The sequence below is a fragment of the Tupaia chinensis genome, unplaced genomic scaffold (assembly GCF_000334495.1).
Source record: "Tupaia chinensis unplaced genomic scaffold, TupChi_1.0 Scaffold000104_1, whole genome shotgun sequence".
In the NCBI taxonomy this organism is placed as follows: domain Eukaryota; kingdom Metazoa; phylum Chordata; class Mammalia; order Scandentia; family Tupaiidae; genus Tupaia; species Tupaia belangeri.
The window spans coordinates 1,413,309-1,425,348 of NW_006159568.1; the positions used below are offsets into that span (position 1 = coordinate 1,413,309).

At 44.7% G+C, this 12,040-nt stretch overlaps 2 protein-coding genes across 4 annotated transcripts in view; both read right to left on the reverse strand.

Moving 5' to 3' along the window:
• Window positions 1-261: 261 nt before the first annotated feature.
• Window positions 262-4,296, reverse strand: LOC102493194 (coiled-coil domain-containing protein 180-like). Its single transcript, XM_014585995.2, has 5 exons — window positions 3,988-4,296; window positions 3,632-3,722; window positions 1,144-1,334; window positions 546-634; window positions 262-326 (listed from the first exon to the last, which is right to left on the reverse strand). Exons 2-5 carry the CDS (start codon window positions 3,698-3,700, stop codon window positions 262-264), a joined length of 414 nt encoding a protein of 137 aa, XP_014441481.1. The 5' UTR covers window positions 3,701-3,722; window positions 3,988-4,296.
• Window positions 4,297-10,030: 5,734 nt separating this feature from the next.
• The window catches only part of LOC102469808 (stimulated by retinoic acid gene 6 protein-like), a 46,666-nt gene continuing 44,656 nt past the window's right edge, over window positions 10,031-12,040 (reverse strand). For all 3 annotated transcript variants that reach the window (XM_014586008.2, XM_006143721.3, XM_027770029.1), the window contains one exon: window positions 10,031-11,547. In XM_014586008.2, the coding sequence (XP_014441494.1) occupies window positions 11,399-11,547 (149 nt within the window). In that variant the 3' untranslated portion in view covers window positions 10,031-11,398. The remainder of the gene's footprint in view (window positions 11,548-12,040) is intronic.

Sequence of the window (12,040 nt, forward strand, 5' to 3'; positions counted from 1 at the left end):
TCTGCGCTCCTCCAGGCCCTCCTCTACTGGCCCCTGTATCTGTGTGGAAAGCGGGTACCAATGGACTCATGAGAGGACTGGCACTGTTTTAGGAGGAGAAGGGGTGCTACTGTAGAGGGGGAAGTTCTTCTTTTCTGCTTTATCTGCTACCTTTGTCTATGGTGAGCATAAAGAAGAAGGCCTCCACACTGGGATAAAGTCAAGTCAGGACATGCGGTATGAAGCAAGAACTCGTGGACTGAGACAGCGCTGCGGCGTCCCTTAGCCCCTGCTTTCCCACCAGTAAGCGCTGGCTGTGGTCAGCCCCTTGCCCCTTCCCACAGGCCCTGCAGGGGAGCACGCTCAGGGGAGATGCTCAGGTGAGCATGCTTGCCAGGTGGCCAGGCAGAGGAACAGGGGCTTTGGCAGAGGCACTACAGGAGACCACTCCCTACCACCCCCTCACCACACACACACACACACACACACACACACACACACACACACACAGAGCCAGCGCTCCCTCTTCCCCAGGGCAGCCTGGTCCCTGCTGAAGGGAGGCTCACCGATGGTGTCTGTGAGGCCTCGCACTTCTCGGGCAGCGATGGTGCTCTCGCTCTCTTGGGATTTTTCCCTCTTGGCTGTTTCCTTTTCCCTGAGGTACAAGAGGAGAATAGTAAGGGCCAGGCCCTTCAGACCCCATCTGAGGCAGCTGAGATACAAGGGGGAGTCCCTGGAGGGAGCATGCTGAATATATGTCTCTGCCTTGGCCTGCCTGACCTGGAGGTTTCTGACTCCCAGCAGCCTGGACTGCTCACAGAAGGGCAAGTCCACTGCTCCATCTGGGTGCAGACTAAGGTCAGTGTTGTCAAGGTCAGCCAGCTCCAGCACATGTTCCACTCTCTGACATCCCAGCTGGGGCCTGTCCAAGCTGCACCCACCTCCCAGGAGGGCGGTATGGCAGCCTGGCTGGTGCTCTGGCTCTCATGAGGGTCCTAAACCGCCTCTCGGTTGGCTGTTTTCATCCAGACCTGAGGTCTCCCAACGTCTCCCTGTGCCTCAGGGACTGTATTCCCGTCTGGCCCTCATCTTGTGAGCTCTTCTGAGTTTTTCGAGACTGAGTTACCCCAGTGTGAGGGGTATGGCCTGGAGAGCAGGACCTACTTGTAGAGAACAGGGTTTTCCGTGGTCCAGTCATTGGGGAGGCTGTGTACCCACTTCTGCTGCCGAAGAGACATCATCTCTCCCACAGGAATCTCCGTCGTCTTCATCAGGGGCATCTTGCCACCCTTTGGGGTGGCAGAATATGCCCTAGCCCCCTTCCTGGAGGCCGCCAGGGAGTGGACCAGCTGCACCTAAACCCACAGAAGACCCAAGATGGGGTGCAGATGGAGCCACAGGCTTCCAGCACCCGAGGCTAACTGTGTCTGTCTTAGAGGGAACAGTGGGGACCTGCTCCCGGGAGGGCCTTTCAGGGTGGCCTTCAACCCCAGGGCACACCCGTGCAGGAGGGCTCTCCTCCCCCATACAGCCATTCAGCCACTGCTGGGAAGGCATCTTTTACAAAATTTAAATGAAGATCAAGATGTACATCTCAGCCTTTCTTATAATCACAGGGATTTGGGAACACAAAACTATCCAGTAACAGGGATCGCCTGAGAAAACATATATCCAGTCCATGGAATGTTAGGTATTTATTAAAGAGACCTATGAAGAATTTTTTTATGACATGAGGAAAATATATCAATTAAAAGCATAAATTTGAAAGTACAGCCAAAATGACACGGTATGATCTCACAATCCTAAACGCACAGCAGAATGACCAGGAGGATGGATGACAAATGTTAAGAACAGCATGGGTGCTTTCGGGGAGCAGGATCATGTGAGTAATTTAATTTTTCCTTTGGTTTCTTTATACTTTTATAATTTTCAAAGGTTCCACAGAGAGCATTATTTAGGGCTCAAATTAGGAATGAAAATTCCTCACCAATAAACCAATAATCAGTATGGAACTTCAAAGGAGGGTTGCTCTCTCTCTCTCTTTTTCTTCCTTTCTTTTTTTTTTTTTTCTATATTCTGTGTTGGCCAGAAAGACAGAGAGAGACAGAGAGAGAAAGCGAGAAATCCCCCCCCCGGGGGGGGGGGAATGGCCACGCCGCAATCTCTTCTCCTCCATTCTTCTCTCGGGATCTTAGACACACATGCACACAAGCCCGGTGTGAGTTTAAGCCACAGGACTCGAACTGCGGTCTACTACATGGGAGTCCAGTAACATAGCCATTACGACAGCTGCTGCTCTCTCTTTCCTTTCTTTCTTTCTTCCTTTCTTTCTTTCTTCCTTCCTTTTTTTCTTTTTTTAATTAGAGAGATTTTTGCTATAGGGTATACGTGCTCACCAGTGAGACAGAGAAAAGAAAGTGAGAAATCACCCCCATAGAGGATGGCCATGCTGCAGTCCCTTCTCCTCCATTCTCCTCCGAGGATCTTGGGAACATAATCACATGAACTCTGTGAGTTTCAAGCTGCTGGGTCCAGTAGTCAGCCATGTGGGAGGCCAGAGACGTAACCATCTGCTAGTTCCTCTCTTTCTTTAGTAATTACCAGAAAGTAGGTGTTCTAGCCAGAGAGAGCTGGCCATCTCCAATTCCCCAGAAGAGCACGGTCATGCCACATTCTTTCTCCTGCATTCTGCTAGGACTTGGGCCACACAGGCATGCATGCCGGCTTGTTTTTCAAGCTGCCAGTTGGGGTTTGTGCTGTATAGGCCATGTGGAATCTGGCTCCCTTAACCACTAGGCTAGTGAGTGTCCCTGTGCACTTCTTTCGAGATCTCATTTTGTCTGCAGTGCTTTAGGGAGAATGAGGCAATTTCATTGGACTACATGGTCCAGAGGCTTTCAGGCTGACTGGGAGGTCCTAGATCAATAAGCAGGCAGTCACCGATACTGGGGGAAAGGGGAAGTCCCATGGACATGGGAAAGTGTCTGTCAGAGACTGTTAAGGAGAAAAGGCTTGTTTTAAAACACTAGCCCAGAAGGAAACTCAGTTTTAAAACAGAAAATCAGAACTGCTTTTATGTAGGGTAAGAAGACCCAGGCCATGGAATGGGGTTAATCCAGGCTATTTCTGAGTTGTTTAAATTTTTACATTTATTTTCTAACTTTCAAGAATAGATCTTTCCATTTCATATTAGTATATTTTAAGAAGCAAAAATGATCTATAAAATTAAAGTCATTTCAAAGCCTGCACAGGCTCAGGGGCTGGTAATACTGGCACAGAGGAAATGCATTCCCCAAGGCAAGCTAGATCCACAAGGAAAATCCACGTGGTTCCCCTGACGACCTGTACACACAGGGCAGCCCGGGATCCTGGCCAGGAGGGCTTGGAGGGGGAGTGGCAGCACAGGGCCCTATGGAGGGTGTGCTTCTTTCTCTCTCATAAAAATATTTAAATAAATAAAAACTCTTGGTGTGTGTGTGTGTGTGTCTTTCTCTCATTTTAAAAAAAAAAAAAAAAACCTCAAAAGTTCTAAGTAACTTCAAAGCCCTGACTTCATTGTATTGCCGGGCAGGAAAGCCTTCGGAGGGAGGCAAGTCTGGGGGAGGTAGAGAGAAGAGGGGCGGATAAAAGGCGGACAGAGGGAGGGCCCTACCTGAGCCTGGAAGATCTGTTGGTAGACTTTGCCGGTCTGGACCTGGCTCACCTTCCCGGTGGACGACATCTTGGCGGAGGGCTGGACGGCACTGCGGGGAAGCCGTGGTCCAGGAAAAGCTTCTGGAGTTTGGTCTCAATTCCGACCGCAAGGTTGCGAAACCCACGCAGACCCCGAGAACAGGTCCTGGGACGTCCGCCGCAGCAAGTGGCACCCACCCAAGAGACCCCCCGGGGACCGGACTTCCTGCTCTGGGGTAATGGGCTCCCCACGTCAGCTCACAATTTTTATTTTAAGCAAAACGAAGGAGGAGGCAAGAAACAAGGAAACGAACCTCAAACGAGCCCTGAACTCACAGAGGAGGTTGACTGTCCTGACTGTCCACAGCACGAAGGGCGCAAATCCGAAGAGGAATTTGGGGTGGCAAATAATACACGATGATTGTTCGTCCTCTACTGAACTCCTCTGGAAAACATCAACGCCCCCGAGGTTTCAGATTGGAATCCCTGCATCCTGAATTCGGGTCCAGGACACTCCAGGGGACACAGGGAGGACGAAGTGGAGGGATGGAGCAGCTTGATTCTGGCCACGCTAATCAGGCACCTACTGGCTCCTCCCGTCCCCCATTCTAGCCCCTGAAGCAGCCCGGCCAGCCCCTGGACGTCCCCCTGAGCCCAGCGGATTGGAGGGAGGCAGCTCCTGCACTTGCCGAAAACACTGGAGTCAGCCTGGGCAGGACACCAGCAACTGCGCCTGGACACCCCTGGTCTCCAGGGCAACACGGAGGGGAGGGGGGCGCGCTGGCCCCGCCCACTCCTCCCTTACTGGGGAGGAGGAGTTGCCCTTAACATCCGGAGCCCTGCTTGGAGTAGAAACTCTCCCTAGCCTGCTTCCTTCAATGCCCCTTTCTCTTCTGTACAGGGAGTTCCTCAGGGCGGTCAGGGGCACCCAGAGCAGCACAGTAAACTTTCCGAAAACTAGTAAGAGCTAGGACAAGCGGCATCACCTAGAAAACCCATCCCATCTCCTTGCCTTTGTTACCAAGGTCTGCTGGAGGTGGCACAGGGTAGTTAGCGCTTGCCTGCAAGAAGCTGAAGGATTCTGAAAGAGACCATCTCTTTCTTAGTTTAATGAGGCTGATGAACTCAGAATTCAAGACACAAGGTTTGCTTGGCCAGAGCTGGAAATGCTTGTGGCTGGCACCAAAAGTGGCCTAGGCTTTCCTCTACCTGTGGGATATATCCCTCCAAGGCACAGCAAACAAAATGAGATCTTAAAAGAGATGCACAGGGCCAGTCTATATCCCAATGGTTAAGGGAGTTGGATCCCACATGGTCCAAGCAGTGAGAATTCCACTCTGGCAGCTTGAAAACCATGGGCATGTGTGAACCCAAATCCCAAAAGAATGGGGGAGAAGGGATTCTCTGAGATCTCTATTGAGAGACCTCATAAATGCTCAGCTTTGGGGGCCAGCAGGTGGTGTGGTAGTTAGGGGTGCTGGATTCCCACATGGTCAACTGTGGTTTGAGTCTTGGACCTAGCAGCTTTCTCACTTTCTCTTTCTCTGTCTCTGTTTGGTCAAATTAAAAAATAATAACAAATGGAAATAAATAAATCTTTAAAAATAACCAATGGAATTAATTACATAACTAAATATTAAAAAAATAAATAAATGCTCAGCTTCCTAGCACCAGTAATAGTTCTATGCAAACCAGCATCAGAAATAAGAGATAGTGGATAGAAAGTCCTTTTATTGTCATTCTTTGGACCTAGGTTTTATCAACAACATGACATGTTATAATGAAGACTAGATTTGTTTTAGCTGGAAAAAGAAAAAGTATAGGTCTCTGAAGGCAGGGGTGAAGAGCACAATAAAAACTAAGAAATGCCCAGGAATTAATTGTAGTCTCTGATAGCTCTTTTCTGTCTAAGGAGGCCTACTGGCTTGGGCCTTGCACATCAGAAGCATGGTTTTCCCCAGCCAGATGCTTTCTGGGTTCTAGTTCCTGGCTCACCTATAACTTTTGTCTGCCTGCTTTCCTTCCTTTTTTCTTCTTTCCTATTTAATTTTATAAATATATAGTATGGATATATCATAGATTTTGTTTTATTCTGATTAAACAACACACTTATTGCAGTAAGTTAAAAAATAGAGTAAAACTCAACGGGGAAAAAAAATACTCATAATCCCATTACTGAGAATTTAGTTCCCTTTACTCTCTACTCTCTGGGTCTTGGTGTGTAAGTTTGGGACAAACACAGAATTTGTATTTGAGAAGATCTAACCCCTTTGATAACATGATAGAGGTACCCTAATGAATCCATTTTATAGGTGAGGAAATTGAAGCTCAGAGTTAGTATCTTGGTCAAGCTCTGAGATAGGAAGAAAGATTCAGGACCATGTAATTCCAGAGTCTTAAACCAACCACTGTGCCATCTGGCCTTGTGACAAACCAGGAAAAAAGTACTTCATACAACTGATGGGATTTTTGTGTTGAGGATAGCATGCATACCTGAAATATAGAAATTATACGTGCATAGCTCAATGAATTCTCTGAAGGGAACACACTCAATAACCAGTACCCACAAGAAATAGACCACTGCCAACTCTCCAAAATCCCCCTACGTACTCAACACAAATCATTTATCTCTCTTCCTTAAGAATAAATACTCTAACTTCTGAATTAATTCTGCTTTTCAATTTTATTTAAACAGGGCCAGCAGGTAGCATGGTGGTTGGGGCACTGGACTTCCACATGGCTGACAGCAATTCAAGTCCTGGACCTGGCAGCTTGCTTTCTTGCTTTCCATTTCTATGTCTGTCTCTCTCTGGTCAAGTGAAAAACAAAACAAAACAAAACCAAAAATTGAATTCAACAAATAAGTAATTCTTTAAAATTTTTTTATTTAAATGGAATCATACAAAATGAACTCTTTTATGTTGGGCTTCTTAGATTATGTTTGTAAGTTTCACACATATTTTTTAATGTGGCTTTAGTTTATTTCTGTATATTATCCCATTATTAAAAAAAGATATAACCCATTTAATTCATCTTTCCTATTATTGATGCACATTTGGGGTTTTTCAGTTGGGGGATATACCAATAATGCTGTTCTGAGTATTCTTTTGCATGGAACATAAGTAGGTATTTCTATTGGGTGTATATTGGGTCATTGGAAAAGTCAGGACACATTTTTTGCCTTAGGACATGTACTGGAGAGAGTGAGAGGCAAAGTGAGAAATCACCCCCAGGGAGGATGACCATGCCATAATCCCTTCTCCCTTCTCCTCCTGGAATCTTGGACATACACACACACACACACACACACACACACACACACACACACACACGTTTAGCGTGAGTTTCAAGACAGTGTGTCGAGGACTTGAACTGTGGTCAGCCATGTGGGAGTCCAGTGATGAAACTGCTATGCCATCTGCTGGCCCCACAATACTACCGAATAACTCCTGAGAGTGGCTATAACAACAGTATGAGAGTTCCAGTTGCACTACATTCTTACCAGCATTCAACATTGCCACTGGTTTTAATTTGAGCCTTTATGTGGTTGTATTACATTGTAGTTTTAATTTATATTTTCTTGATGAGTAGTAATGTAGAACACCTTGTGATGTATTTCTTGATCATTTGGAAATATTTTTTGGTAAAATACATAGTCAAACCCTTGGCCCAATTTTTCTGGTGGATTGTCTGTCCTTTTTCTTATTAATTTATGGAAGTTAGTTACATACCTTAAATATGAAGTTTTTCATATACGTATATTGCAAATATTTATTACCATCCTGTTCTTGCCTCTTTACTCTCTCGAAGGTGTGTTTTGGTGAAGTGAAGTTCTTAATTTTAAAAAAGCCCAGTTTGTCAATTTTCATCATATGGTTACCATAATGCCCCCCTTACCCACAGGGGACCTTATTCACAGGGGATATGCTCAAAGACCCCCAATGGATGCCTGAAACTGCAGAAGTATCGAATCCTATATAGACTATGCATTTTCAATTTGATAGCTGGTACGTTTCTAATGGGTGGGTAGTATATATAGTGTAGATACACTGGATAAAGAGGTGATTCATGTCCCAAGCAGGACAAGGTGGTATGACACAAGATTTCATCACACTACTCAGAATAGTGGAGAATTTAAAAGGTACAAATTGTTTATTTCTGGAACTTTACATTTAATATTTTGAGACCACAGTTGACTGTGAACAACTGAAACCATGGAAAGAAAAATAATGGGTGTGGTATAAAAGCTAATGGAGTTGACTTTTTATTTACCATTCATATTATTTATTTATTTATTGTTAGAGAGCTTTTTGCTATAGGTTATGTGCACTCCCCAGAGAGACAGAGAGACAAAAAGAAAGAAATCACCCCCGGGGGAATGGCCACACTGTAATCCCTTCTCCTCCATTCTCTTCCTGGGATCTTGGGCATGCACACACACACACACACACACACACACCTGATTTGAGTTTCAAGCCACCAGATCTGGTACTTGAACCGTGGTTTGCTATATGGAAGACCAGTGATGTAACTGCTGCACCATCTGCTGACCCCTACCCTCTGTCAAATTTTAAATAGATAAATAAAAGATACACTAACATTTTTTGTATATAGGTCTACTAGTGACAAGCTCCCTTGACTTTTGTTTATCTGAGGATACCTCAATTTCTTCTTCTCTTGGAGGATAAGACTTTTCAGATATAAATTTTTTTATGAATAGTTTTTCCTTTCAGCAGTTTAACATATCATCAGATTATTCTGTCCTCTGTGGTTTCTGATAAAATATCCACTGTTAATCTTATTGAGGATACTTTTTTTCATGATGTGTGTCTTTACTTTGCAGCTTTCCAGATTTTCTCTCCATCTTTGATTTTAAACAACTTGACTGTAACGTGTTTTAGTATGGATCTCATTGAGTTTATCTTGCTTGGAGTTCATCATGTTTCTTGGATATGTAGATACATGTCTTTCATCCAATTTAGGAAACTTCCATTATTCCTATAGATACTTTTCTTCCTATTTTTTCTCTCTCTTTCCTTACTAGGACTCTATGGTGTATATATTGGTTCCTCTGAGAGTGTCCAATAAGAACCTTATAGTCACTGTAATCTGGAAGGCTATCCAGTATCTTGATATATACTCTTAATATCTTGTCTCAACCTGAAAGAGGGTGGCATGGGAGGATAGTGCAATATAACAGATATTCCTGAAGCTCTATTACCTAAGATTGTCAGCAAGTTCTTTAAAATATGTTTCTCGGGGGCGGGCAGGTGGCATGGTGGTTGAGGTATAGAACTTCCCACATGGCTAACTGAGGTTTGAGTACTGGACCTGATGGCTTGCTTTCTCTCTCTCTCTCTTTGTCTTTCTCTGGTGAACTAATGTGGAAATAATAATAATGATAATGATAAAATAGGGACAAGCAGATGGTGTAACGGTTATGTCGCTGGACTCGGTAGGAGTCCCACATAGTCAATCATGGTTCGAGTCCCAGACCCAGCAGCTTAAACACTCACACTGGGTGTATGTGCATATGTGCCCAAAATCCTGAGAGGAGAATGGAGGAGAAGGGATGGTGGCATGGTCATCCCCTCTGGGAGATGATTTCTCACTTTCTGTCTCTGTCTCTCTCTGTGTCCCTGGAGAGTGCATGCACCCTATAACAAAAACCTCTCCAAATAATAAATAATAATAATAAATAATTCTTTTACAAAAATATTATTTGTTTCTTAATACAGTCTATATCTACCTCATTTAGTTTCCTGAGGAAGCAATAAGCAAAAATGAGGGCTCTGTGTGTGTGTGTGTGTGTGTGTGTGTGTGTGCGTGTGTGTTGAGCATCCTCATCTGGAATGATCTCAAACTCCAAACAGAAATTCAGAGCTGGAAGGTATGCCTTGCCTCTGGTGTAACATGTCTAATAAATGCCTTCTGTCACTCCTGCAGAGTCCAGCTCATATGTAATTTTTGGGGCCTGACAGCTCGTACAACTTTGCTCTTTACATAAGCAGATTTAGTAGTTTCCTTTTCTAAGTTCCCACAGAACTTTGTATGAGTTTGTGTTACTATACTCAGTGGCTTAAATCACAGTTATTGACTCCCTTGACTTTTGGCATATGAACTTTTCCTAGTTCACTGTGGACTTCCCTTTAGGTATCCATTCATTATTTATTTAAACTATGATGTCAAGACTAATTTTGGTTAGTGAATTATTTGCTGAAATATTTATTCATCTTGGCTTCCTCCTTTAATTTATTCCTAGATTCTACTAGATTACAGGTTGTAGTTGGTGGTAGTGTGCTAAACCTGAGAAAGCCCCTTTCTTCATGGAGATAACTTCATGAGAAAGTGAGTAAATAATATCAGATGTCACAAGGTATTACATGACAAATAATAATAACTTATATTTATTGAGAAGCTAAGATACATCAGGCACTAGCTTATGAGTGTTTATGTGTGCTAACTCAATTTTCTCCTTGAAACAATTTTGGGTGTTAGGAGGTATTAGCCTCTTTTATAAATAAGGAAAGTGAACAGAGAGAGGTGAAATAATGTGACCAACGTCACACAGCTATAAAGTGGTGGTATGGGGATTCTGATGCTGAACCCTGGCTTTCTAAGTTTCTAAAAACGGAATGACAAAGTTTAGTTGTGAAGATTAAGTTAAAAGAGCCAGCCCTGGCAAACACACCTAGCAACAGTACTGGGTTTACAATAATGACAACTGAATGACAATCATTCAGATATTCATGAGGCGGACGGGGATTCCCTCTGCCCTGCCAGTGGGGTTCTCATGGCACTTGCACAGGTTTCATTAGGGACTTGAAATGATCAGACTTTGTATAGGCTCTGGGCCATCAAAGACCTTATACTTGAGAATGAAAATTTTGTCTAAGTACTGAACTCTAAGGATAACTGTTCAAGCCTCTCTGAGTCTGGCATTTAGATCTTGTTGGCATGGCCCTAACCAGCCCCCAACACCCTGTACTTCCACATGAAAGATAGCTTGCCCTTCTCAAACACACTGGGGCCCACCTGCTCATACAACTTTGCTCTTGTAGCATCTTACATAGTAGGCCTGTCTATTCTGTCTCTGCCTCCTTGGACAGGTGGCTTTCCCAGGTGATTAGTCCAGCCTTGTCAGTGATGACCTATGAATTTCTTTGTGACCAAGGCCAAAGTCATCTCTGATCTAGTTCTCATCCCAGGGGCCATATTGTATGCATGCTCACCTATCAGATTGGGGGCCAGAATCTTGTATTTTCTTCTTTACCACCCACCATAAAGCCTGGGAAAAAGGAAGCAATTGAAGACTCTGTCAGAATGAAGGTCACATTCTGTTCCAGAGAAAAATAGGATCTGATGGCTAAACTCTTCTGATGTAGACAGTTTACCACCTTTGTCAGTGACACAAAGTTCTCTGCCTTGTAGGGAAGCTGAGTGCTTCCTGACAAGAAGTTCCCTAAGGCTGTCTACCTACAGTGGAGAATGGACATCATTAATGGGCAAAGTTTGTTCAATAGACCTTTCTTTAACTTTTTTCTTTTTTTGCCAAGGCCATGAAACAGTTCTGTGACTTCATCCCTCAACTCAGGTGGTCATCCCACAAGAGGCCAATGCTGTCTGCCATCTGCACAGACAATACTTGTGCCATTCTAACTCATTGCAGGATAGCTACTGGTTAGACAGAGCCTTCTCTCAAGGGCAGACAGCCTGATCTGGCCGCAGAGCAGATGCTGGGCTAGTGTCAACATTCCGAGCATGTCAGCAGAATGTGGGTCAACTCCGGGGAGCCATGCCCAGGTTTTGATTTTCTGAGCATAATGAGCCTAGGGTTCTTGATGAGAGTCAGCAACAGGAACCACCTAGTCCTGGACCTGGCTGAGACGCGGGGACCTAGAAGAGAACCAGATTAGATAGTCTAGGGAGGAGTTGTAGGGAGCTTGCTTCTTTCTCAAAGGAGTTTGGAAGAGCTGCCTAGACTGTATGAAGTATGTAGCAGGACAATCTGGACTGGGACTCCTGAAGACGGGAGGGAGGTTGGAGAGATGTGAGTTGTCTTACAGACCTGGGTATCCTCAGTGATGGGAACAGCAATAAATACTGTCTGAGCCCTGGAGAGGCAGGAAAGCCTCAGAGAGCTGCAGGAAGCAACAAGGCAGGATAATTAAATCTGAGGGCAACTGGCAGGAAGCCTGGGATATGAGTTCAAGTCTCCAACAAATGGAATATGAAGGCTTTCACTAGTAGAACTAGGAGTCCACTTCCACGAACAAGGGAGGAGCCTCAGGCCTGAGGGGTCCCACAGTCAGGCTGAGTGTGAGCTAATTCCCCTCCTGTACTCCCTGGTTGAAGGACATCCAGAGCATGTATTGCAGGGAAATAGAGG

Excerpts from the sequence above, each read along its gene's own strand:
- LOC102493194 (XM_014585995.2), bottom strand. The coding sequence starts at position 3,700 with ATGTCGTCCACCGGGAAGGTGAGCCAGGTCCAGACCGGCAAAGTCTAC. Across the intron at positions 635-1,143 it reads GAAAACCCTGTTCTCTACAA|GGAAAAGGAAACAGCCAAGA; the intron begins GTAGGTCCTGCT and ends CTTGTACCTCAG. Across the intron at positions 327-545 it reads AGGCCTCACAGACACCATCG|GGCCTGTGGGAAGGGGCAAG; the intron begins GTGAGCCTCCCT and ends GCTCCCCTGCAG.